General features: G+C 45.2%; 1 protein-coding gene across 2 annotated transcripts in view; it reads left to right on the top strand.

The window, feature by feature from the left end:
* The first annotated feature begins 342 nt into the window (after positions 1 to 342).
* Positions 343 to 27,904, top strand: part of snx7 (sorting nexin 7) — a 29,927-nt gene continuing 2,365 nt past the window's right edge. Inside the window, exons 1-9 of one of the 2 annotated variants that reach the window (XM_085172693.1) lie at positions 343 to 531; positions 13,113 to 13,301; positions 14,896 to 15,006; positions 15,495 to 15,653; positions 15,756 to 15,954; positions 17,957 to 18,156; positions 18,445 to 18,531; positions 20,694 to 20,893; positions 20,938 to 26,978. In XM_085172693.1, coding sequence (XP_085028819.1) covers positions 448 to 531; positions 13,113 to 13,301; positions 14,896 to 15,006; positions 15,495 to 15,653; positions 15,756 to 15,954; positions 17,957 to 18,156; positions 18,445 to 18,531; positions 20,694 to 20,893; positions 20,938 to 21,028 — 1,320 coding nt within the window. In that variant the 5' untranslated portion in view covers positions 343 to 447 and the 3' untranslated portion in view covers positions 21,029 to 26,978. Of the gene's footprint in view, positions 532 to 13,112; positions 13,302 to 14,895; positions 15,007 to 15,494; positions 15,654 to 15,755; positions 15,955 to 17,956; positions 18,157 to 18,444; positions 18,532 to 20,693; positions 20,894 to 20,937; positions 26,979 to 27,904 lie in introns of those variants that run through there. The other variant, XM_085172694.1, reaches the window with a different exon arrangement.

The raw sequence follows: 27,904 nt of genomic DNA, 5'->3' as shown, positions 1-27,904 counted from the left end.
GACTTTGTTGGATCTGTTAAGCTTAACATTTAATAAAACATAATAAATAGCACATATGTTATCATAACAGAAAAACTAACTTTAAAACAAACAAACAGAAAATATAAAATAAATAAATAAAAACACAGAACTCCAGCGGTCCTGTTCAGACACGTTTCTGGCTAAATCATGCTCATGGCCTTTCCTTGTGATATGAGGCAACACATGTACACTCAGCATTTTGGCTAAAAAACATGAATAAACTACAGCCAACACTCAACTTTACTGCGAACAACAAAGACGCATAACGAGAACTCAGCTTCCGGGCCAAAGTCGAACGTGACCGGTCGCAGCTTTTACTTTGAAATCCGTTAGAGGAAGTGGCATCCTCGGCGGGCCTCTGAGTGCGGCTGCCGTGCGGAGTTGAGGTGGAAGTTTGTGTTTAGTTAGTCTCCGGAGCTGAGAGCGATGAGCGGGCACACGGTCCCTGCAGACTTCTCAGAACACATGCTGGACCTGGACGAGGACGAGGACCTGGAGGTTTTCACCAAGGTAACTCCCGCAGCCGCTCCGCGCTTCAGCCGCTGCTCAAGTTTACTCTCCGAAGATTCACCGCCCGCACTCACACATACACTCGGGTCGAGGGACAGCTCTTCGGCGCGTGTTTGCGCAGGCGCGAGAGCTGAAGAGCTCGAGCTTGAAACATAAAAGATGAAAGGTGGGGCCGCTGAAAGTTTTCACTGTCATGTCGTCATCAGGTTAAAGAGTAGGAGAGCTGTGGAGCTTTACGCGACCGAGGAAAACTTTTGTGATACTTCTCTCAAAAGTTAGGATCTCAGACTTGACAGATAATGACTCAAAACCGAGAAACTATCTTGAAATTTTGATGTAGAAGTCGAAGCTTTCAGCTTCACTCTGTCTGTGTGGAAGCCTGTGAGTTCACTTCATTCATGCGTGCACACTTCCGGGCTCAGTCATGTGACATCACTCTAAAAGTGTGTGATCGTCCACGCCGACACATAAAGTGCGCTCACTGTTAAAAATTCACCTGCATGATTGGAGGAAATCTCAGGTCCACGGAAGCAGCAGGTTCCATCTTCACTTACAGTCTATGTACACTCAGCAGTCACGTGATCGGAAACTCCCAGGTGTGTGTTTTCTGACGATCAGCTGAGATTTTAAGATTTAGTGCTGCTGTGCGATTACTGCAATGTGATTCTCACAGCCGTGAGAGCCTGAGTGGCAAGTCTGAAAGAAGTTCTATAATAACTCTTAGTTATTGTGTTTGCAGCTCTCTGTTTGTAGATTTCATTTCAAATAAGAGTGACGTAGATGTGTGTGGTGGTCTGTGTTCACTCCAGCTGTAGCAGTGCTGTGCACTCGAACCTCGTCGTACTAACCAGGTTCCAAAACAGTGAGACGCTGTGTAATCTGTAAATAAAAACCACATTTGAACATCTCATACGTCCACATTTTATTCACAAGACAACATAAACAACATAACAGATGTTTAAACTGGGAAATCTTCTCTCAGGGCCAGGGGCGGAGCTTGAGGGTGTTTTTCATATGACAGTGTTGTTTATTGAAATAAGATGGCAATAACACTTTGAGCCTAGCTACAGTTTACACTGAATATATTGTATATAAAGTGCTTTACAGAGACATTAGAAACAAAAAGCATGATTTAAAATTGATTAAAACAAGCAAACAAACCAACCAACTAACTAACTAACTAACAATCAAACAAAACAGTATATAAAATCAGTAGTTAATAATTAAGTTATTGACTGTGTTTATATGTAACGTGTATGAGCGACATGTATATATGTACACGTTACATATAAATGCTGTAAGTATATTTATGGCATTTAAATCATTTTAACCACATGTAACACCTGCGTATGTGTTTGTTTTAAAAAGGCTTTGATTTTGCCACCCTAAGAACATTTCTTTACACCCGGCCCTGTCAGGGCCATGTTTCCTGCTGTGCACCAGGCAGTCCTGGCTGGTTTCATGATGCTCTGGATCAGGGCTGTCCAAACTTTTTGCAAAGAGGGATACATTTTATAAAGTGAAGATGCCCAGGAGCCAATGGTTCCGTAACAAAGTTGCATGAAAATATAACGAAGAACAATTTTAATGGTCACAGTTAACTTTATTTAAAAATGGAAATGTACCTAAATAAAAGCCACGCAGCAGGAACAACTCTAAAGACACAATTGTGCCTTTCATTTATATCTGGAGAGTCAGATAACATTAACAAACTGTGAAGAATACCCTACATTTCCATGAGTTTGCAATATCTTTGCCTCATGAACATTTTAAACTGGAGTTAATCGTAATGAAAAGTGGTCTGTTATCAATAAAGTTTAAACAAAAGTGAATTTTGTCCTTGACTTTTACAAGTTTTTCACATCTACAGGAAGATTACACAACTGGGAAATTCACTTGCACAAGAAATAAACACATATGTAACTATACACACTATGTACACAACACACACAACTATGAATTAAGAGCATAACATCAACCAAATCTTAAATGTTTAATAAAGTTCTGCACAGGCCTGCTGATGAGCATCATTTGATTCAGCTGTGCTAAACTGAAAGAGAACTCAAACATGCAGGATAGCAGCTCTCCAGTAGTTTGACATCCCTGCTCTAATGAGAGGAGTGATACTGAGATCTAGATTTTAGTAAAGCGATCAGGTCAGTGGTTGAGATGCGTAAAATATCGTGGGAGACACTCATCCTTGATCTCACAGGGTTCTTCTTTAAGTTCATGACAGAGAATTTTGCTCACACAAATATGTGGAGCGCGACAGCTGTTGCGTAACTCTTCATGTGGACATTAATGTCCTCTGGAAAACTGTCAGTAACCTTTCAAAGCTGGGAAGTGTGCGGTACAGGGCTCTGTTAGGGACAAGTATCTTTGGAAAAGTTGCTGTTTGCTTCCAAAGGCCTTGATGTGAGCGTATAGTTGGCTCACCGTTGCGTCTTTTCCTTGAAGATTAACATTCAGCGCAATCCGATGCTTCGTGATGTCGACCAAAAAGCCAGATTTTCCAGCCATACAGGATCAGACAGTTCTTCCACTGGTTGTCCAAAAACTGTCTGATTCTGTCTGAGAGAGAAAAATCGCTGTAGTGCAGACCCCCTCACATCGTTGTGATAAATTATGTCCCTGTATTCAGCCTGGATGTCACTGTGGGTGGTACAGAGCTTTAGAGCAAATACAGTTGATTGTCTTTGCTACTGGTTTCATAACATCATCAAATTTGAGATGTTTGGCACAGAGAGCCTGCTGATGAATGATACAGTGAAGTTTAACAGCGTTACCTGTAGAGCTGCTCGATTATGGCAAAAATGATCATCACGATTATTTTCACTGAGATCTCGATTATTTGACGATATTTATTTAACAATAACAATGTGTTGAATAATGACTTTAAAAAATAATATAAAATAGTGCAAATACTGATAACAGTGCAAATGTTTGCAGTATAAGAATAAATGAAAAATGTAAACATCTATGTTTAGTGAAGTTTGCAGTGTTGCTCTGTGGTGCAGCTACGACACTGTAGCAAAGTTTACACACTGTGTCTACTTGATCCACGTCTGACTCATGAACCCATAATGTTTCCACACCACTCAAGTTTTTTACCTCTTTTCAACCAACAGCAGTCACTCTCCTCTCCAAATAACTTCTGCTGAGCTTTCCGAGCTTCCCTCGGCTCCTCTTAATCAGCGGTCCCCGACCCCCGGGCCTCGGACCGGTACCGGTCCGTGAGTCGTTTGGTACCGGGCCGCAAGAGTTGAGGCTCAGGTGTGAAATGTATAGTTTTCAGGGTTTTTATCGGTTTTCAGCGTTATTTTGTTATTGTTTTTATCGTTTACTCGGTTTTCCTGGGTCTTTTCACGTGTGTTATGAATAAATTTTCTTTTTTTCGGTACCGGTACTAGTTTTATTTTGTTGTGTTTATCTGCGACACCTTAAAGGCTGGTCCGTGAAAATATTGTCGGGCATAAACCGGTCCGTGGCGCAAAAAAGGTTGGAGACCGCTGCTCTTCATTGTTGTGACACGTGTTCGAAATGCAGAGAGGTGCGCTCGATTTGCCACACGGAGCAGCGCGAGAGTAAAGCACGAGGGGGGGGGCTAATAATCGGCTCAGTCATTTTTAATGATCGTTGAAAGCCCAGATCGTAATCGAGATTAAAAAACGATTAATTGAGCAGCCCTAGTTACCTGCTTCTTTGCTGACTTTATTGCAGATCCGCCACGGCAGGTGCACCATCAGTAATGATGCTTTACTCCATGGTAGCTTCACATCATCAACAGCTTCACAAACAGAAGCCAATCCTCTGGTTTGACCGTTAAGGCTTTTGAGATCCAGCGGCTCCTCTGTCACGTTCATCTTGTCGTCGACTCCTCGTAAAAGAATCAGCAGTTGCGCGGTGTCAGATGCATCGGTGCTTACATCGCAGTCATGAGTAATAATCAAAATCCACTCCTCTGTCCCGCAGCTGTCTGTCAATGTCTGACGATATATCCTCAACTCTGCGTGCCAGTTTTGCAGACATTCAGAAATTCTTGCTTCCTCTCGGAGCAAATGTTCTCCACCATTTTCATGACACAGTCTTTGACAGACGTACCTTCAGTGAAAGCTTTGCCATGTTTAGCTGTTAACACTTCGTAGCTTTCGTGATATCTTCATGTGTCTCACAGGCGTGAAAAATCGCTGTTGCGAAGCCAGAGCAGCTTGGAGCTGCTTCACTTTTTCAGCGCGCTCACTCGCTGTTAGCTTGTTATATGTTGCAGCAAGTTTAGTCTCGTAGCGTCTCCTAATGTTGAAATCCTTAAACAGGGCAACAAATCAGACAAACACAACTGCCTCGAGTTTCAGTAAAAAATGCTGCTATTCCCACCGCTCCTGAAAGCGGCGGCTCTCACTGTCAACAGTCGCCATGGCAGAAATGAGCAGAGAAGGGCGGGCTCGCAGCACAGGTGCAGGTAGCTCAAAAATGTGCTGCCACCATGTGGTGAAAAAAGGAATTACATTTTTAAAGTCATGATTTATTTATTCAGACTAAGGAAGTGAGCCGTGAATAATACATAATTAGACTGAAGCTGCGGGCCACGAAGAAACACTCAGAGATTAAGTTAAATTCAAGACATTGAACTTACATTGTGCTTGTCAGCTGGTAACAATATACTCAAACACCTTTCAGGGAATCTGAGCAGATAGATCATAAATCATCAACAACAGCCACTTTCTTTTCTTTTCCCAAAAACAAACAGAACAAAAAAAAAACGTAAGAAGATGCTAGTAATGTACCAAACATAAAAAAAATAATCAGGCACCTTTCATTGCATTAATTTTGGTAGTAATTGTGAAAACACTTAACTTTGAGTTATAAAGGCGAGAACCATTCAGAATGAGTCCATTTATACGTTTTCCATTAAGAACTGTTTAATGGAAAACGTCGAAAACGAATAAGAAAGGCGTTTAAAAGGCGTTATTACGTTCTTATAATGACACATGATGCTTAGCTGAATATGACAGAATATGACAACCGCTTCAATAAAAGCTGAAGTAACAAAACAATAAATCATCTAGAAATTTTCTTTGGCTTATCTGGATGGCTGGTAAGTCTGGTACTGAATAGTGACAGCAAAGATTAGTCGGCTAGTTGAGTAGTCATGTACACCCCTTTGGGTCGGGGGACAGGTCCTGACTATCAGTCTTCTTGGAGTCACTGAGTGGGGTGATGGAGGGTGCTCTGCCTGGTGACTCCATCGTCCTGCTAGGGGACACCTTGGCAAGGGCGGGGTGACCTGGAGCCTGATGATGTCCTTCACTTGCATCAGCATGTCTTTGGACTGAATGGCTACCAAACGCAGGCTGAACTCCAGTTACCTATGTGTTGCTTCAGTTGCTTCAGTTATTTCACATGGGCGTTACCCGTGCAGGTATTTGTGTCGGACGCTGCAGAAAGAAAGAACAGCAGTTTGCACAGGCTCACCTATAAGAACCTTTGAGATCTTTGATCCCCAAAGGTGGCTCCTCTCTTCTTGATTCTACACGAACAAAACTGTGATTGTGAGCTTCTAGGAGAGATGGCAGCACGCCGTGAAGCAACAAGGTGCAAAAGAGCCTAGTGCTGAACATACACACGAGGCGACACACACACTGATATGAAAAGTGGTTTAATGGAGGGATTTCAGTCAGGACGAGCTGTGTGCATGGAAGAAATGAAGCTACCAACAGTCCTGTTACTATGACAACTGTTGCTGTCACAGCCCAGTGCTGCTGATGAGGATCTGAGCGTGTGCAGATGTGTCCTGCATGTGGCTCAGGTATGCACAGCTGTACGGCGCCTGCAGCCGAGCACACATCTATGCTTCCACATCATGTTACCATAACAACCAGCTCACTCACAGACATACAGGGAAGTAGTCAATGTTAGCCGAGGGCAGGAGCATCGCTGCTGCTGTTTCTGCAGATGGAGATAATGTAGAACTATCAACCATCCAGAGACCAGAGCCATGTTTGTCACCATCACAGGAGCCCGACGCTGACCTCACACCGCTGTTAGAGGAAACACACCTGTAGGCAAAGCGTGTACGCTTCACTACTATTTGCATAAAGTGGATCATTTGAATGCAGCAGCAATAATATCCATGGTGAAAGGGCGGAGCTTACAGATGACATGCTGCCATTAGCTTTTTGGGAGTCTGCTGTGACAGTTTGATGGAAGTGTGTAGATGCTGTTGATGTTGTTGCACTGTGTGGCTGCAAAGCTCACTTCGTGATGTGAGTATGAGTTTGTTGTTTGGACACCAGCTTCGTGTGGAGCTGTAAAGGTAGCCAAACATGGAACGATGGACTCCACACTGACGTCGGCGTGTTTCAGGTGTAGTACCAAGGACGTGTCTGTCTGTTAAAACTACACCCAGCTTTATTGTCATTCAACTACTGGACAAGATATGAATGAAACACACTTTTTTAGTCTCATTATATGCTCTATGCTACTAAACATGATATTGAGTCCCCGTCTTACCCTCTAAATAGGGCCACAAACGATTATTCTGATAGTCGACTAAGCAGATCATCATCCATTGGAAACAATGTGCCAGGAGTCCGACCCAGAAAGAGTAATAAGAGTAATATTAAAACCAAGTAGCTGCTGCCATTGCTGGAAACTGGAATTGGCTGGGCTGCGCGATGAATTCTGGGATAGGTTGGGCCACGACGGATACACCCATCCTTCAAATCTGGAGAGTCTTCGTCGCGTCGCTGTGATGTAATCGGGCTCAGGCCTCAGGAAGATGCTGACCTTGAATTTGGACACAACTAGGATACTGGACACTGCTTCTTCTTCTTCTTCTTTGGTGTTTAACGGCAGCTGGTACATGTACATGCAGTGCTGCCATCTTCTGTTTCAGTCCGTTATTACACTCTTAAATCCTGCTACTTATTCCTGCGTCTTTTGTGATCTTACAAAGCTTCAAACGACGCCTCGACTATTAAATTAGTCGTTGACGATTCGTGACTAGTCGACTAATCGTGGCAGCCATAAATATAAAGAAGGATTAATAAAGCAGAATATTGCACAGCTGCTGTCAGGTGTAACATCAACACTTCACAGACTCATGTTCAGTAAGTCATGTTGTGGAGGTGGAAGTTGTCGACTATTGAGGGTGGAGCAGTTTAGCAGTCGGGCTGAAGGTTTTTTACTGGATGCAGCGCGGGCTCCTCCACCTGTGCTTACAGGTGGTGCTTGTTCTACATCTAATGGTGTTGGTGTCACTGATGGTAAGTCTGCAGACTTTTACCTTCTGCAGCTCCTTCCCCAGTGCGTCTGCCATGCCCCACAGTGAAGGCGTAGGTCAGGACGCGCTCCACCACACAGCTGTCGAAGGACCCGAGCATGTCAACATTTAGTCCAGCACATGCTAGGTCGTCTTCTAAATAGGTGTAGTGTTGATGGTGTTAGTCAGAGGTACGTGATGGAGGGGCCGTCTACTCTAATTAGAGAGCAGGGGAAGTGCCACAACTGTCTGCCTGGTTGTCTGGATGTTGAGGATGAGGTATTTGTCCCCACACCATGTGTCAGGTCCTGCAGCATGAACAACATCTCATCCTGTAGTGAGCTCTTTCAGTCACAGGTCATCGGTGTGGGCAGCTGTGGGCTGAGCACAGTGGCTGTGCAGGCTCTGTGGCCTGCAGCTCAGGAAATCCAGGACCCAGCTGCACACGGAGGAGGTACCCGGTGGTGCTAGCTTAATGGTGCTGCATGCACAACTGAGCTCCATAAACTTATGAGTCATTGCTGTCTATGTGAGAGAGGGCCTGATGTCGTACTGAGCTCTGATAGGAGTCCTCTGCTCCAGGTGCTGTATGCACGTCCTGATGTAGTCAGAAAAGACGGCGTGTTTTCCTTCAGGTCCTCACTACTGCCTGTCTGAACACCTGCCAGTCTGTAGTCTCCAACATGGACACCTCACTGCATGTAGTCCTGCAGCTTGGACACAGAGCCCGTTATGACACCATAGTCTGATGTGGAGCCTGTCTACACCTATACCTGGTCCTTGATCAGAGCACTTGATCAACAAACTCCAACCTGAAGAAAAGTGAACTTTGTAGCTGCTCCATCCACCGTCCTTTGTTTTACACAGTAAACGTGCAGTGAAGCTCCAGACGCTACCTGATAGCCTGATAACTGGAATCAAATCAGGCAGCCTGCTGAGGGCAGCCGGCCCACTCTCTGTGATACCTGCAGCAAGCTGAGGCTGAAGGGGGGCACGGGGTGTACTACACCATATTTATCTCAAGGCTTTCATAACATTATTTTTCAGGTGAAATACAATATTCCATTAATAACATTGAATATTTAAGAGCTTTTTTCCTGCAGGCTAATAAAAATGCTCATGTGCCAGTAAAGCTCTGAGACACTGACCCGGGGCTGTGAAGTTTTTATTATGAACGTGTCACTGCAGCATCTGCAAAGACATCCCAGCACAGAGAAAACTTTACACTGCTGATTAGGGCTGTGCGATATGACCAAAATCTCATATCCCGATATAAGAATTCTGTTGTCCAATAACGATATAAATCACAAAAATGTAACATTTTCTGTAAATTCTGTGAATCTCGGGCAGCTCGACTTGCGTGAAGTGTTTCCAGCTGTGCGTCATGTAGCTGGAGTCGAGTGTTTTAACGATGCATGAAACGATACATTTTTAGACATAAGTTGTAACGGTTGTTTTCTTTGTGAGTATTTATTACACGGCGTGCTGCGGGGAAAAGCCTGTTCTAACGTTTGAGTCTAAGGTTTATTTTTTAGCACCTGACGTCTTTTTTAATTCTTATCCGTAAATAATCTGCTCTTTCACGTGATTCAGTTTATTTTGAAAAGTCTCAACAGGATCTTGAGCTTTATTGTGAAAGGTTTATGTGGAACATAAACTAGCGGACACGCGATGGTGTTACCGTTGTTGTTGCTAATGACAACGCATAAAAACAGGCGCTTGTCCGTCCGTAGTGTGGTTATATTAAATATAAGAGAAAGAGAGAACTTTAAGAAATGAATAATAACTACAGTGACATCAGAACCATGAACAAATATTGCCATAAACAGTTTATTTTGCGACACCACAAAACAAACGATAGCGTAAAATGAAACGATAGACTTTTTTATATTGTCATCAGATATATATTGTTATATCGAGCAGCCCTACTTCTGATGTGTTCACTTTTTATCACCGCAGCCATCACATACAGCTGTGAAGGCTCACACTCGGACAAAAAGAAAGCACATCTGTGTCTTCCAGGACATACAACACCAGGGCTCACAAAATTTCAAAATCCCTGGTAGCCCTTCGGGCAGGGACTCTTCAGTTTTTGGTAGCCCAAAGTAAATTTAAGTAGCCCGAATAAAAAAGAGAGCAATTTTTGGATTGATGTTTTGTTTCCTGTTTTGTTTCCTTTACAATATTACACATTAAAGTGTAATATTGTAAAGGAAACAAAACATTAATCAAAAAAATTGTTGAAACACAAATTACAACATTGTATAAAAATTACAATCATCAACTCAAATATTTGGTTCTAATTGAACAGAAATTCCTATGAACTTGTAAGAACTGTGTAGAACATGAATCAGTCTGTGTCAGATCCTGAATCTGAAATTTCCACTGAAGTCACGGGTAAGAGGCAAGTGGAACCAAGATCGAGGCCATTTGCTTTTTGAAGTTTGCAAAGACTGCTAAATTGTGCCAGTGGTAGTTCACTCTTTGCAACATAGTAGCTGTTCTAAACAGATTTTCAGGTTTATTTTTAGTTTGTTATTTGCAATTGGTGTTTGTTCTGGGAAAGATATTGCAGACTGAGCAATAATGCATTTCTTGCATTTCTCATGGGCTCTAATGGGGACCTTTCTTAACATGACTGGTCCCAGTAACAAAGGCGCTTGTCGACTCAGAAATCGAGGGAAAACCAACAACACACCCGGCAGAACATTATGTTATTTACACGGGTGCACATAAGTGGTCGCATGTGCACATTCACTGTCAAAATAAAAGACGCACACTAGATAAGAAGTTGCAACGCGTGTTTGCGTCCATATAAAAGCCTGTTTTTGTCTGCTAGAGTGGGATTTTCACGGCACATTCTGCACCACATCTGTGCGTTCATCATTTGTTTGAAGCCAGCTCACCTCCTGCAACCACTTTTCCGAGAATACGCTTCTTTTGTGGTTCGGACTCCTGACATTTCTTTGGAGGTGGAGGAACATCACAGTAATTGCTTAAAGGAGCTTCTTCAACATCTTTAAGAGTTCTAAACAAATGTCTGTCCTCCTCCTGAAAATCGTATGTACGCAAAAACACGTTGCACGTTGCAACTTGTGTGCGTTTTTTATTTTGACAGCGAATGCGCACCTGCGGACCACTTATGTGCAGCCCTGGTTATTTAGCTCGTCATGTTGCAGCCACAGAAATTCTTTTGTCCATGAAACCATAAAGCTGCACTTTCTTTTTGCCTTATAGTCTGATTTGTCATAACTTTTCCGTTTTGTGGTAAGCTTTTCTTTGGCTGTCACTTCTTCACCCTGACCTTTCTTATTTGGCTCAGCAGAACTAAAATATATATCTTGCTGCTTTTACACACGCACTCACTTAATGCTCAGCGATTCTCTGCGCGATCAACCTCTCACATGTTTAAGCTGCGGGAGATTTCACTTGTCATGTTTACAAGTGTTTCCAGCTGGGCGTCGTGTATCTGGAGTCGAGTGTTTTGACCGATGCATGAAACGATACATTTTTAGGCAAAAGTTGTAACGGTCGCTATTGTCTTTGTATTTATTACACGGCGTGCTGTAGGGCGGGGCCATATCATACCGTTCATGGTAACACCGGTATAATGTTGGGCAACGATAAGAAAATGAAATATCGCGATAGAATCTGGGTAAAATGTGCAGTGTTTTCATACTAACATGGCGGCGACGCAGAATGAGAAGAGCGAAAGCGGATCGTTGAATGAAACAGATGAACCAGAACTGGTTTGTAAAAATGCTGCAGCTTCACTGGTGTGGAACTGGTTTAGCTTTCGTCCGTCAGATACACAACAAAGCACTATTTTTGGTAGCGCATGCTAGCGGGCCGTCGTTATTACCGTGTTGTTTGGAAAATACGGCGCACTTAAAATCAATCCTCTGATTTTTCTGAAAGTCGACAGAGTCCCTTATAATCCCGTGTGCCTTATGTATGAACTCTGGTTGTGTTTACTGACCTCGAAACGATTTTATGTGCACGGCGCTCGAAAATCTGTCAAATGTTTCAGTACGACTTTGCTAAGCTACGAAGCCGCACCGCTTGATGGATTGTCGGAGCATTACGGCTGTCGTAGGCGGAGCCTCGCGGAGTGATACGTACTGTGCTTCAACATAATATTACCGTATTGTGTGTGTATAACCTCTTTTTAAGTTTTGTGGATATTATACATGGTTATGCTGACTAGAGCAGGGCGACATGACCAGAAATATTTATCACGATATACATTTGAAAATTTGCGATAATGATATAACTGACGATATAATTGACACGAGACAAAACACTTCACAACTCCACAACTTTATTAGTGCAAAAAAAACCATCAATGTATTTTCACTGAAACAAGCAGCTGTTTTTTTAATGTGCATTAAAGTTATATAAAAATTTTACAGTGCAAATTCAAATTCCTGTCTGATAGTTTAACCAAAAGGCATTTCCAGTAGAAATGGGCTGACGTATCCTCATTAAGAAATGAATACAGCCACCACAGTTACCATCAGAACCATGAAAAATATTGCTGTAAACAGTTTATTTTGTGAAACAAACAATAGCGTAAAATGAAACAATAGACGTTTTCATATCGTCATCAGATATATATCGTTATATATTATATATATTATATTATGTTAGATATCGTTATATCGAACAGCCCTACCAGCATGTGCAGCGACGATGAGGCAGAACCAGGCAGCTCTGCAGCATGGACAGGGTTTGGTTCTGAAAACACGGACCAGAAAACTGTGCTGTTGTACAAATGATGGCACAAACTGGCCCCACCTCAGACTCGAACACTCTTCTACCACCTACGCAAGAATCACGTGAAAGAGAAAGTAAACCTTAGACTCAAAAGGTTGGAGCAGGCTTTTCCCCGCAGCACGCCGTGTAATAAATACTCACAAAGTTTCCAGACTCGACTCCACGACGCCCAGCTGAAAACACGGCACACAGGTCGAGTTTCCTGAGATTCACTGATTTTACAGGAGAAGCACAGGTTTGTGATTCTTGTGGTTATTGGGATGAGAAATGTTTATATCAGGATCTGAGAGGTCACATCGCACAGCCCTGCTTCTTCAGAAACTGCATAACTTTATTCATTTGTTTACTTTCTACAAACATTCATTAAGGCTTTCATCAAGCAGAGCCTCGCGTCTATAACAACATCCAATATAAACATGTTCACCAGTTAAAAACTTCAAAATCTCTCCTGAATTCGTTGACTGTGATCCAAAGCTGACACACACAGCTGACACTGATGTGTTGTTGACATATAAAGTGAGTGAGGCTGTGTTTGCACTTCCAGAATACTTCCCTGCCAGATGAAAGCCCCTTGCCCAACTCTCCCAGCTCCATGGTCAACCAGTACAGACTGGAGGACGATGATGAGGGCAAAGAGGACGCCAACACTAAGGACATCTTCGTCACCGTCGACCACCCAGAGAGCCAAGTGACGGCGATCGAGACGTTCATCTTGTACAGAGTGGTGACCAGGGTGAGGTGGTGGTCACATCGTGTCTCACACACAGTAGTTTGTTTGGATGCTTTCTGCCATTAAAAGCATTTAGTCTCTGTAGTGTGAACAGTTTGTAAAGGCAGACTGCACAGGTGCTGCGTTTTATCTATGTGAGGGAACGAGACTGAAAACAGTTCAAGATGAAGAGTTGGCACGGTGTGGCCCACACAGCTATAGGTGTGCCCCACACAGCTATAGGTGTGCCCCACAAAGTTATAGGTGTGCCCCACACAGCTATAGGTGCGGCCCACACAGCTATAGGTGCGGCCCACACAGCTATAGGTGCGGCCCACACAGCTATAGGTGCGGCCCACACAGCTATAGGTGTGCCCCACACAGCTATAGGTGTGCCCCACGCAGCTATAGGTGTGCCCCACGCAGCTATAGGTGTTCCCCACACAGCTATAGGTGCGGCCCACACAGCTATAGGTGTTCCCCACACAGCTATAGGTGTTCCCCACACAGCTATAGGTGCGGCCCACGCAGCTATAGGTGCGGCCCACGCAGCTATAGGTGCGGCCCACACAGCTATAGGTGCGGCCCACACAGCTATAGGTGCTCCCCACACAGCTATAGGTGCTCCCCACACAGCTATAGGTGCGGCCCACACAGCACACATAGGTGCGGCCCACACAGCTATAGGTGCGGCCCACACAGCTATAGGTGCGGCCCACACAGCTATAGGTGCGGCCCACACAGCACACATAGGTGGGGCCCACACAGCACACATAGGTTTGCCCCACACAGCTATAGGTGCGGCCCACGCAGCTATAGGTGCGGCCCACACAGCTATAGGTGGGGCCCACACAGCTATAGGTGCGGCCCACGCAGCTATAGGTGTGTGGTGTTTTCAGAGTGTTGACCACAGAAAGATCCTTACTGTGACAGTACTGTCCACCTCTGTGGTTTTTATGATGCAGTTTGATGTCTGATTGCACTGTGAAATGAAAGCATGGCATGAAAAAGAAATCATGGAATCAGTTTATAGACCAAAATGTATTCTAAGCTTTTGCACCTTTGCAGATATAACAGCTGAACACAGCCGTGGCTTCTTTCTATGACAGAAATCAAATCTTCTCCCATATCTGTGGCAGAAGTTCCCATAAACGTGGACCTTGTAGCTGCTTTGCTTTCACTCTTCTGTTCATCCCAAAGCAGCTCGATGGGGTTTAAGTCTGGAGACTGTGCTGGACCTCCATGTTTTCAAGCTCACCATCTTCTTTTTCCTGAGGTGGTTCTGGCACAGCTTGGATTTATGTTTTGGGTCATTATCCTGGTGTAGGATGAACGTCTGACCAACTAGGTGCATACCAGAGGGTCCTGCATGGTGCTGCAGAACACATTTAAAGTTGTGTTCCCTGAAAAAGGCCATTTTGTATAATAATGTACATTATTTTTCAGTTTTATGTGACCTTTGTTTAACTTCTGTCAGTTCACCACTTACGTTTGAACCATTTCAAGTAATTCGTTGGACTTGAACAACTTGAATTGGCATGTTCAACAAGCTTTGAGCAGTAAATGTCTGTCTGTGTGATAACAGATACTGTCTGTACTCATGTGTCTCTCTCTCCAGACCACTCGCAGTGACTTTGACTCCAGTGAGTACGAGGTACGGCGACGCTACCAGGATTTTGTGTGGCTCCGTAGCAAACTAGAAGAAAAGCACCCCACACTAATCGTCCACGTACGTATCAGCTCACCAGGTCACTGCTCTGCTCAGCTGCAGGCTGCTGCACACTACTGCGAGGCATGTGCATGCATCAGTTCATTCATTCACAGTGACAGGCTGCAGGAGCATTACTGAGGTTCCCTTTCTTTGCTTTCTGTTGGAACATGAAAGATTGTTGAGGTCTGAAGTTCAAGCAAAGCCACCGTCCTCATGTCCAGCTCTGTATGTGTGTGTTGGTTAGGTTACTGCTCTGACAGCACGGAGCTACTCTTAGATGTGTTTGTCATAGAGAGGATATCTCTCATGTGGTCGCCTCAGGCGTGTAGCCCCACCCACCTGCTGCTCATGCAAAGCTGCTCTGCTAGAATTGACCAATGAAAATAGTCTAATGCATCTCGCCCTCTTCTGCACTTTTATGGACAAACTTGTGTAAATGTGGCGACGTGGAGCAGCTCCCGGTCTGATATCGCCGTCTCTCACACTTCTGTCGTTTCTGTCTCCAGCCCCTCCCAGAGAAGTTCGTTATGAAAGGCATGGTGGAGCGCTTCAACGACGACTTCATCGAGACGAGGAGGAGAGCCCTGCACCGCTTCCTCAACAAGATATCCGAGCATCCCATCCTGTCCTACAGCCAGCACTTCCAAGTCTTCCTCACGGCACAGGTGTGTGTCTGACACACACACACACACACACTCTTCTGGTTTTAGAATGAACTGAACTGTGACTCGTGGTATTTTGACCCTCTGAGTGTGCGGCTCCTCCAGGATCTGGCGCCTCACAGGAAACAGGGACCGGGCTTCTTGAGCAGGATGGGGGAGACGGTGAGAGCAGTGGCCAACTCAGTCCGAGGCCTCAGAAGCCGGCCCGAGGAGTTCGCTGTGATGCAGGAGTACGTGGACGACTTCAGTAACAAGATGTGCTGCATGGATAAAGTCACCCAGAGGATCGTCAAGGAACAAAGAGGTATCCGTCTGTCTGTTCAGAGGTATTCCCAATCCATCTGTCCAGCTTAGTGAGCTCCAGGCTCTCCTCCCAGAAGGACTCTTATTCCTCCATATCAGAGGAGTCAGATGCTTCCTGGCACCCTCTGTACATCTCATATAGTGTACACAGTTTAAGCTGCTTTAGCCTGCATACAGCTGCAAGCTGCTTTACAACCCAGCACAGCTCCTCCCCTCAAGTTGACCCAATGAGTGATGTCATGACTGCACATGACAACACGAGTCTTCTTTGGAGGAGAGTTCCTCTTATTGAGGGTACATTATCTCTGTATGCAACATATTCATGTGCACATATTGTCACCAGTATCCATGGTGACACTGATCAGCTGTGTAGGTGAATTGTGGGTAATACATGTTTTCGGTCCAAGTGAAAAACTATTTCTCATACTCTGTTCAGCAGCAATGGGCGCGTTACTGTAATCCAATTACTTTTTTCAAGTAACGAGTAAAGTAAGGGATTACTATTGCAAAAACAGTAATTAGATTACCGTTACTTTCCCGTAGGAACGCTGCGTTACTGCGTTACTAAAACCGTGATTTTTTTGCGAGAATGTCTCATGACAGTGACGTAAGCGAGTGCGACGTTCGTGACAACAGCTGTGTGCAGATCAACAATGGATCATATATCGAGTGCAGAGAGAGTATGAGCGTGCAGCGTTTAAAGCGTGGAAGTACTGACCTTACTTTGAGTTTGATTCCATAAAAAGTGACAAAAACATTAGTGTCCGTTGTGCGTGGGAAGAAAACTTCTTTTTACAGCAAAAAACCCCCTAAACTTCCAAACAAGCACCGAGTAGCTACGACGTAATGGGAAACTCACAGAGAAACTCGCGGATTCTTCCACTGACCGCTGCACACCTGCACCAGGGTAACCCTCCGCCTACCCCACTCCTGCTTTACAGGTGAAAATAGAGCAACAGGACCGCTAGTCTTTGACTTTATTTATTTTCTGCTGTGTTTTACTTGCATCTATTTGAAAGACTGAGAGTAAACACACAAAATATTTTATTTTATGTGCTGGAATGTGCAGAAAATAGGTTTAAATGTTAAACTAATTTCTTCCAGTCAGAGAATGTTGCATATAATTAAATGTTTGCTTGATGCATAAAGTTAAAAGATTAAAACTAATAAAACAAGTTTTAAAAAGAGACTTTTCCATTTGATTACATTTTGTATGATGATTATGCAGAAAAAGTAGAATTGGGCTGAAAGATCTATCGCTTTATCACCTATTCAGGTTGTAAATCGTGTTGTTAAAAAGTAACTAAGTAACTAATTACTTTTAAAAATAAGTAATCAGTAAAGTAACGGGATTACTTTTTTGGGGAAGTAATCAGTAATTAGTTACTGATTACTTTTTTCAAGTAACTTGACCAACACTGCTGTTCAGACTTTGTACTTGTTCAAACTTTCTTACTCACTTTAATACAGATTTTTCTGTTTTTTGTATTTTAATTTATTAGAAACTATTTTAATCGACTGTTTTGTTGATGTCATTTTCTCTTTGTAAGGTGACCTTGGGTTTTAAAAAGGCGCCCTCAAATAAAATGTATTGTTATTAGTAGTAGTATGGCATCAAGCCAGTTAAACTGGCGTGGTGATCTGGTCCCATCTGCAGGGCTCCTCTGTGGCAGGACGAGCAGTGGCAGAGCTACAAATGACCTCCTGCAGGCCACCGTTAGTGCCTCTAACCACACAATGAGAAACTAATTGTGTAAATGTGTGTGTTAGAGGGGAAAAGTGCTTATATGAACGGGTGTCAGTGGGTTAGCATTAGCCACATCGTTTTCTCACTTTGATCTTCAGGCTGTCAGAGTTGGTTCAGCCTAACACGTGACCCACTCGTGTCAGTGCAGACAGCAGCCGCTCACATGTGATGTGTTCAACACTTCCTGTGACCTGCTGCTGCGTAGCTAACAGCACCTCCTGGTCTGAAAACGAGACTTTGTGTTTTGTGCTTCCAGAGTATGTGGACGAGTTGAAGCAGTACAGCCCCACCTACGCCCGGTGGGGCGAGTTGGAGGAGGAGCTGACGGAGCCGTTGAAGGGCGTGGCCAGCTGTGTGGTGCAGTGCAGCAAGGAAGCAGAAGAGCACATCCAGCATCTGTCTGAGGTCCTGGTCCCCGCCCTGCACGAGTATGTGCTCTGCGCTGAAACGCTCAAGGTGAGGCATGAGCACGCTTCACCTGTGATGGTGCTCTGCAGGTGGGGCTGGATGCAGAGCAGCAGTAAGACGAGGCGTGATGTCAAAGTTGAACACCGAACACTCGAAGCGCTGTGCGCTCATTCAGGGGAACCACGGCGTTCCCCGTCTGGGACCAGTGATCCATCGGTATCCAGACTTAGGGGGTCAGGCATTGAGCCCACAGCCTGTCCCAGCAGCTTCTCCTCATTGTGTTTCTCTTTATATTTAGCATGTGCACTGACAGCAGGTCTCTGGTGGTTTGTGCAGGCTGTGATGAGACGCAGAGACAACATCCAGGCAGAGTTCGAAGCCAAGAACGAGGCTCTGCTGACCAGGAAAGCGGAGCAGGAAGGAGTAAGTTTAATTTGATCCACACATGCTGATAAAAGCACGCACACACTTTCCTCCTCGCCTGCTCGTGTCCGAGCCAGCCGGTCATCTCTGAGATTAGCTGTAATAACGCGAGGTGTGCAGCGGGCCTCTCTCGCAGGGCCGCCCTCGCAGGGCCGCCCTCGCCTCATATTGGGAAGTGGAGAGGGCTCCCTGGGAGGATTATCTAAATATCCCTGCTTGGCTGGAGTCTGTGCCGAGCTCCGAGTGAATAAAAGCTGCTGATATTACTTCCTGCCGCGCGCTGACAGCTGATCGTGGCAGGAGCAAAATTCTTTCTCAGATGACGCGTCGCTTCGTAATGTCAGGACGCAAACACCCGAGAAGAAAGGCGTCTTCGTGTGTGTGAGACCTGCAGGTGTCTGTCCCCTCATCAGGCCAACACGCAGGCCCATCTGTTAGATGTTAATTAAGACGCTGTGCTTCCCCCACAGACCGCCGTCATGCTTTGTGTGAGCGCTGATTTAATCCAGCCCTCCAGGTTGTGTGTCAGCCGCTAACGACAGACCTGCACTAATGAGAAGTGAATGTCAGAAAGGCTGAAAGACATGCAGCTTCAAGGTGTTGTGGCGGCGTGCACAACCACACAAGCATCTACACAAACATGCTGTGTGAGCATCGTAGTGGACATACTGGCGTTGTGCGTTGGAGAGAAAGATTTGATCAGCTCATTGGAGATCAGGTCTAATCACGCTGTTCAGCTCACCTCCAAACATTTGTTGTTCTCAACAGGAAGCACAAACAGTGCATGCTGGGAAAGTGTCGTTCTCAATGTTTCTTCATGGCAATCAAAGAGGACGTCAGAAGGAGTCCAGCTTGCGCGGGCTAGCGCTGAGCTTCACATCTGTCAGCACATCTGGTCCTGACTCAGCTGCTGACCCACTGGCTGTGCTTCCTCCATGTAGCTGCTTTACATTTGACCTAAAGCCTGCGTCACTATGACCACATTTCATCACTTAGTTAGCTGACAGCCGAATGCTGTGAGCGGCTGTGCAGCAGCTGCGAGCTCACTGCACAGCACAGCCGAGCTCACTGAGTACGTTCATGCTCCCTCTGAGCTTCTCTGCAGGTTGATTGGCCTCATCGTTTCTTCTGAGGCCTCGAGTGATGTTTTGTCTTAATGCAGTTATGAATGTGCTTATTGAAGGAGACTCTTTAAACACTGTGGTTGCTTTAAACTACAGCTGCTCTGAGGTTGTTGGGCTTTCACTATACGAGTGGAAGTGGAACTCCACTCATTTACAGTTGCAGGTGAGAACCTCAGAGCTGCAGGTTGTGACTCCATCGTCCACTGAGCTCAGACTGGTCCACATGTGATCTAACAGCTCCCATCACACAGGATGCTGCAGGAGCTGGCTCTCCGTCACCAAGGAAACCAGAACCTCCTGTGCACCCACTAATAATTTGCTCAACCAGCAGTGAGGTCAAAGCCGAGGCTTGAGCAGCCAGCTATCATAAGCAGGCCCTTCCCTCTCACATCCTTCAGGTCTTTTATTTTGAAAGTTATGCTCTTGATTTGTCTGTGAACACCGAGCAGCTTTGGTGTTTGAACCCATCATGCAGATGCAGCGCTGAGAAGGGATCTGACACAGACTCACACACGCGGTCTGTGTGTGAGTCTGTGTCAGCTGACCACACTGACCAATAAGACGAGAGGCGAATAAGACGTGTGTGTGTGTGTGTGTGTGCGTATTGTGGCCAGCAGGGGGCACTGTTATCTAAGTGAAGTGCACACACTGACCTCTGGCTTTCATGTGCTTCACTGAGAGTGATGAGGTGAGTGTCTGTGGCAGAAAACTCCCAGCATGCACTCTGCTGCCACAGTAACGCACCAAATATCACAGTGACATGAAGTTGTGCTGTAACTGCTTCATCTTCTACACTGATGTGTGTGTGTGTGTGTGTGTGTGTAAATGCTTTGCCAGGTGAAAATAGGTGTGTGATAAACAGCTTCACACAGTTGCATACAAGCACACACCTACACAGATACATGTACCTGTACAGGTGTAGCAGGTGCTGTAGTGTTAGCACAGAGGCTGTGGGAGGAGCTCAGGGATTCATCAGGACGTCGTGCTTCCATGATGAACACTAACATGTCAATAAGCTTAACGTGTGTTTGGCGGCAGCTTCAGGAGGAGGTGGATGTCCTGGCAGATCGGATGGAGCAGGCCAACAACAGCCTGAAGGGAGACTGGGCCCGCTGGCAGCACAGCATGACCTCTGACCTCAGATCAGCCTTCATCTCTGCTGCAGAGAAGAACGTGGACTACTACGAGAAGGTGAGAAGCTTAGACACCTTTCATCTCACCGGACTTTGGTTTGTATCGTTGTGCGCTGTTCAGGTGAGTGTGCGAGCAGCTGTTGTTGAAGTGTGTGCTCAGCAGCTGAGGCTACACGACACTCTGACTGTACTGATGACAGATGTGTTGCTGATGTGTTGGTGCCCAACAGCACACGCTGACTGATGCATGCTTGTGTAAACTGAGTGAGGAGCACTGAGATATTATTGCAGACGGCTGAAGCAGAGCAGGTGGAGCAGAAAGCTCTCACAGCACTCAGTTGGTTGTAGCCCTGCAGTCTCCACCCAGACACGCCCCCAGCTCCTCTGTGCTCCAGCAGGGGGCAGCAGCTCTGCCTGCAGTCCGCTCTGTGCTTCATGGTGCCACATCCTGCAGGTAGAACACTGACTCCACCTCTCTTAGCTTTGGAGATGAAACTTCTCCCACTCGTCAGCGTGAGCAGTGGAACAAAGACTGGTCTTACTGCTGTAGACGCCGTGTGTGCTGCTGAGCGCACTGGTCCTGGATCAGACACCGGGCTGGATTCTCCACATTGTTTAGTGTTAGATTAGACACATAAGACCCGGACAGGAAGTGACTGGCCTTCCTTTATCTTCACCAACACACTGAGCTGGATGAGTGGAGGTCAAGCCCTGACTGAGTGGAGCTGAAACAGGAAGTGATCGCCACACTGCAGCATGTCCTGCTAACTCACCTCCTTCATACAGTAATCTGAAGAACTCACTCAGGACATGTTATCAGTGCTAAAGGCTGTGGTGTTGGTGGTTCTGCTGCCAAGTCCACATGTAATAATAATAATAATGGATTGCATTCATATAGCATTTATACAGCGCTTTTCGAAGCCCTCAAAGCGCTTTACAATTCCACTCTTCATTCACTTCATTCAGCGAGGCTGCCATATCGCGCCATCGGCCCCTCTGACCACCACCAGTAGGCGGTAGGTGAAGTGTCTTCAAGGACACAACGACCGAGATATACAGAGCCGGGGCTCGAATCAGCAACCTTCCAGTTACAAGTTAAACTGGACCTTTAGTTCATTTCATTTGGAATATTTCAGAAATATTAACCAAAGTCAAAGGTGGACATTATTTCTGTGTTTTCATGAGTGAATATAAAAGTGAAGGCTTTGAGAACGTGTTCTCATGATTGTGTTGATTGGTGTTTCAGTGTTCTGAGCTCATGTCAGTGGTTTGAAGTGGAGAAAGGGCGTGTCACACACTGTGCCAGCTGAGTGTGTGCTGAATGCTCAATGAATACCTGACACTGTGTCCTCTGCAGGTGGTTTGTGTGCTCTTCAGTGTGGTGGAGGCTTCTTAAGCATGTGCAGCGCTCTCTGTTGTCTCGTGTCTCGCTCAGCAACACTGCAGCTTACACACTGAGTCTAATAATCAACAGATGAATTTATCGGATTAAATCACTGTGAGCATCAGCAGCGTTTTCCAGGATTATTCTGGTTACAGGAAGCCCCGCCCTCCTGCTCTGAAGCTCAGTCACAACAGCAGTCGCATCCAGCTGCTTTAAACTGCAAAGACACGCCAACAAAACAGATGTGGAAGTGAAGAAAGGCTCAGACAGGATCATGACTCCGAAGATGGAAATCAGAGTGTTGGTGTTGAACGCTGTCAGCGCTCCACAGGTTGGAGGTCAGCGGGAAGAGAAAGGGGAATTCTGGAAAAGTTGGATGAAGTGGAGGAGAGTGTCCTGGAGACAGGGCAAGACTTCAGTGACTTAAACAGAGGTGATGAAGAGGTGATGAAGAGAGAAATGCAGAGGGAGACATGATAGTGGGTTTTGTGAAATATCTACAGTGAACACTTCAAGAACAGGGAGGAAGAAGTATGAAGGTGGAGCCGGTGACTAAATGATGGAAGCAGAGTTCAGCTCTGGTTGGTCGGGACGAGTAACCAGATGATGTGCTGAGAGAAACTTCCAGTAAGGTGTTTGGTGCATCCTCTGAACAGAGGCAGGAGGCTCAGGATGCTCCTGGTAGCTAGTTTATAACATCTGAGTTTCAGACAGTTCGTCTCATGTTTTCTCTTCTTTACTCAATTCAGTTACATTCGAGGTGTTTCATGGACAGTTAGAAACTAATAAGAAAGCATCTGAAACCAGTCATCACATTCTTCAATAATGAACATGTGCAGCACCTCACATCGTGCTTTATGATCATTACACCTTATAAGAAAGTAGACCCGAGGACTGGGAGGAAAGAGCTGACGTGTGTGAGCCTGGACTAAAGTCCAGTTTCAGAATCCAGTGGAACCAGGAAGTCTGGATCAGGTCTGTGTTTAACAAGTCCTAATGTCTGATCCTATCATAGACGATGCAGCTGAAAGGTGAAAGGAGCTGTAACTGCCTCCTGTGATCTCTCTAAGCTAATGCTCACTTTGTTCTGATCTTTGAGAGGAGAGAAGCCGGCCTGTCTCTGTGTGGGAATATGATCCAAGAGGGAAGCAGCCAAGTTATGGGAAGTTGTTTTGCACAAAGCCAAAGGTCATAAATCCAGTTAGTGCGTCCACAGTCTTGGTCACACGTCTCATTGGCCTTGTTTTCTACATTTATTCCACATCAGAGGCGTCTTCAGCAGAAGGTCTACATCACTGCCAGCACGAGCTCTGCTGTGTAATAGCTGAGGTTTGGTTTGGTGTGAGAGCCGTTTGTGTTGTCTTGAGGAACCGCAGCACGGCGAGGTGTTGAGGAAGTGACGAGAGCATCAGTGGACAGTATCAGAGTGGCAGTGGGATCAGTGGGCCTGAGCTTCCTGAGCTTCCTGAGCTGGGATCGTTTCACTGGCTCAGTCGTGACTTCAGTGAAACTCTGCACAGCGACGTTTAAAGAGCAGTTTGCACACTGTGCTCTGGGCTTCCATCACATGTGTGCACATATTGTTATTCAGGTGCACATGTGGGCCAGTGTGGCCGTGGGGGCCGTGAATGATTGATTGGTCCTGAGCCCAGAGAGGCTGTGAGGATCTAATAAGAAACCTCCACCTGGGAGGGTTTGATGGCAGCTCGGAGCGACGCAGGCAGGAAGTAAATGAGTGAGGATGGAGAGATCGAGGAAAGAAGGGTGGTGTTGCTACGTCAGGTCAAAAACAGTCGATGAGATCCTTTAATGCTGGGCTCACACTGCGATTTTGAGTCGTGCGACCGTTTTGGTGATTGGCCCGATCTTGGCCTTCATCGTGCGTGGTGTAGTATACGTGTGGTAACGAGAAGCGATTAACACCTCACGACCAGCTCCCGATCATCGATCGCTTGGTCGTGGTTTGAAATCCTCGCGACCGTCGTGAGGGCGTCACCGCAGCTTCTCACACTGCGCACGCCCAAACACGAATATCAGAGAAAAAGACGGAGCAGCACGGCGGCGTGTGATCTGGACACAAGCGATGGAGGAACAACTTGTAGAACTTTGGAAAGCTCATCCGAGCCTTTTCGATGTGGCCTCACAAAATGATCACAACAACAACCGTGAAAATAGTTGGATGGACGTCGCTGCTCAATCACAGCTGATCATGTTTTTCATTAGTGATTTAGCAAAGCTGATGGTGGCGTGTCTGTGTGAGTGAAAGACAGAATTCCTGTTATAACCTTCATGTTATGGACGCACAGTGTTGCACTCAGGTCGCATCAGAGCATCGTGACCTATGAACTTCTCACCCCTGCGAGTCAATCGTGCAGTTTGAGCAGGAGCTGAATCGCGCGACTGAACAAATCGAGTCCACTCAGTGATATGTGAAGCAGGACGGGCAAGAGAAAATTAACAGAACAAGTTCATTCATGATCTGTTCATCAGTCAGAAGTTACAAATCACACTAAGAATGTAACTAACTAGTAATAATGTAACTATTGTAACTAGTTAAAGTTATTATTAATGATGCACTGATTGTCATGGTGATACACAGCTATGAGGAGCTCTGCCTCCATTCTGGATGGCAGAGCCCATTTCTATGGTTACCTCATAGCAACAGTGTGCTGGAGAAGTGCTGCTGCAGCTCCTCGTCTTCCTGATGTTGCTGTCACTCGGTATCGCTGTTTGTCACTACGGTCGTCTTCCTCTACGTCCGCTACCCTTTGACTAGAGGTGGGAATCACCAGACATCCCACGATACGATATTATTGTAATTTTTTAAAATATTTTGCGATATTCAGATTCTGTACATAAAGGTAAACTTTATCAATATTCATTTTCTCTAATATCAAAGTCTCACACTCAGTCTTTCTCTCATTTCAGTTTGATTGTTGACAAACTGAACGGTTTGTATTACAGTCTAGTCCAACTTAACTGAATCAACCATCTGGTACAATTATAGCTATTCTGAACTATGCAGTTTATGAAAACTATGCAGCCCCTTCAGCAACTGAAGAATTTGAAAGTAAATTGAAACAAAATATAATTTTACATTAAATAAAAAAGTTTTAAACTTAATTAAAATAAAACATGTCTTAAATTAAAATAAGTAAACTGTCATGTTTATTAAACACATTTGGACAGTGAAGGAATGTCAGGATTCTTGCTCAGAAAAAGGATCAACATGCTCTGAAGTCAGAGCACAAAAACCTTTTTTGTAACAAAGTATCGATTTCTGCTGTCCCTGTATCCATACATTATTAGCAAACAAAACATCACCATGCTACACAGTATCCATTTTTCCCCACCCCTAATGTCCAGACGTGCTCTGCACAGATCGCCATAAAAATGTATATACATAAATATAACATTTAAAAAAACCCACCCTGAATGGTTTCTGTACAAATTGAGCAAGTGCCAGTGATTAGTTGGGTGAAGTGTGCAGAGTGAAGGACGACCATGTGACCTGATGAACAAACGCATGGAGATATTGACAGTTTGGTTTCTTATTGGGCATCCTCTCTCTGCACTCACCAGGCATCTACACAGGATGCATGATGGGAGAAATGAGAAGGATCTGGCAGAGCTGTACTAAGTAGAGGTCAAAGGTCGCACACAGAGGTGAGAGAGGAGCTTTGGTGAGGAAGCTGCAGGTGGCCGAGTGTCTGCGGGGCACGTATGAGCGCCGCGGTAAGCAGGGATTACACTGAGGGACGTGTCTAATTCCTGCTTCCAGTGGTGATGAACAGGCTGGTGAGACACGAGCAGGTGGAGAGTGAGTAGGGGGGCAGCAGGGTGATGGCGGCCCACCAGCTGGCCCCACATTTGTTCCTGACACCAGCTGAATACCACCGCTCTGAGTCCTGGTACTTTTCTGTCTACGTTTTAAAGAATTATAGGTTTTTGTGCTACAAGAGGACCAACACACACATCTCTGTGTTTGTCCTGATTCTGGTCACCTGCTGAGCACCAATGAGTGTGGAGGAGAGCGGTCAGCTGATCAGACTTTCCTAATGAGGTCAGAGTTGAGTCAGGGCCGTGTTTCTGACTGTGCCGTCCTCTCGTCCCAGTCTTCAGACTCAAAAAGAGTTCTTAGTCAAAGCTGTGTCCCAGATGTCACACCGGCATGAAAACATTACTCTGAAATAAATTATCAGCATTTATTAAATAATAATTCTCCAGAAATAAAAGAAAACGGTTGTTTTTGTGCATAACAAAGAGCTCACAATTGTGCAGTCAAAATGTAAACTAACAGCTAGGGCTGCTCAATTAATCGAATTGTAATCTCGATTACGATCTGGGCTTTCAACGATCATTAAAAATGACTGAGCCGATTATTAGCCCCTCCCTCGTGCTTTACTCTCGCGCTGCTCCGTGTGGCAAATCGAGCGCACCTCTCTGCATTTCGAACACGTGTCACAACAATGAAGAGCAGCGGTCTCCAACCTTTTTTGCACCACGGACCGGTTTATGCCCGACAATATTTTCACGGACCGGCCTTTAAGGTGTCGCGGATAAATACAACAAAATAAAACTAGTACCGGTACCGAAAAAAATGAAGATTTATTCATAACACACGTGAAAAGACCCAGGAAAACCGAGTAAAGGATAAAAACAATAACAAAATAACGCTGAAAACCGATAAAAACCCTGAAAACTATACATTTCACACCTGAGCCTCAACTCTTGCGGCCCGGTACCAAACGACTCATGGACCGGTACCGGTCCGAGGCCCGGGGGTTGGGGACCGCTGATTAAGAGGAGCCGAGGGAAGCTCGGAAAGCTCAGCAGAAGTTATTTGGAGAGGAGAGTGACTGCTGTTGGTTGAAAAGAGGTAAAAAACTTGAGTGGTGTGGAAACATTATGGGTTCAGTCAGACGTGGATCAAGTAGACACAGTGTGTAAACTTTGCTACAGTGTCGTAGCTGCACCACAGAGCAACACTGCAAACTTCACTAAACATGTTTACATTTTTCATTTATTTCTTATATTGCAAACATTTGCACTGTTATCAGTATTTGCACTATTTTATATTATTTTATATTTTATTCAACACATTGTTATTGTTAAATAAATATCGTCAAATAATCGAGACCTCAGTGAAAATAATCGTGATTATCATTTTTGCCATAAGCGAGCAGCCCGACTAACAGACGCTGAGCAGAATAACACAGATGTCACAGCTGCTCTGTTCCCAAAAGTTCTGCTGCTGACAGCCTGGAGTTTGAAACCGTGTCTCTTACAGACATTTGTGGTCCTTATACACACACAGTACGTATCACTCCGCGAGGCTCCGCCTACGATGCCGTAATGCTCCAACAATCCATCAAGCGCTGTGACTTCGTAGTTTACCAAAGTCGTACTAAAACATTGTTGACAGATTTCTGAGCGCCGTGTAGCACGTAAAATCGGTTTGCGGTCAGTAAGCACAACCAGAACTCATACATAAGGCGCACTGTCGATTGTTGACAAAATGAAAGGATTTTAGTGTGAGCTTATAGTCCGAAAAATACGGTATAGGAGTTCTGTAGTTTGTTTCGAGGCTGGAGGCTTCGGTCTGGGACACAGCACACAGTTTCACACACTCTTCATTTTGCACTTCATGGCGCTGTTGTAAATGGTGAAAATACAGGTAGTGCTAGCTGCACGGTGTCAACACGTTAACGAGGTAGCCGCTAACGACGCCG

Source organism: Neolamprologus multifasciatus, chromosome 9, assembly GCF_963576455.1.
Source record: "Neolamprologus multifasciatus chromosome 9, fNeoMul1.2, whole genome shotgun sequence".
Lineage (NCBI taxonomy): Eukaryota > Metazoa > Chordata > Actinopteri > Cichliformes > Cichlidae > Neolamprologus > Neolamprologus multifasciatus.
Note: the sequence above shows the minus strand (reverse complement) of the source record. Positions and strands in the feature narration are given on the sequence as shown.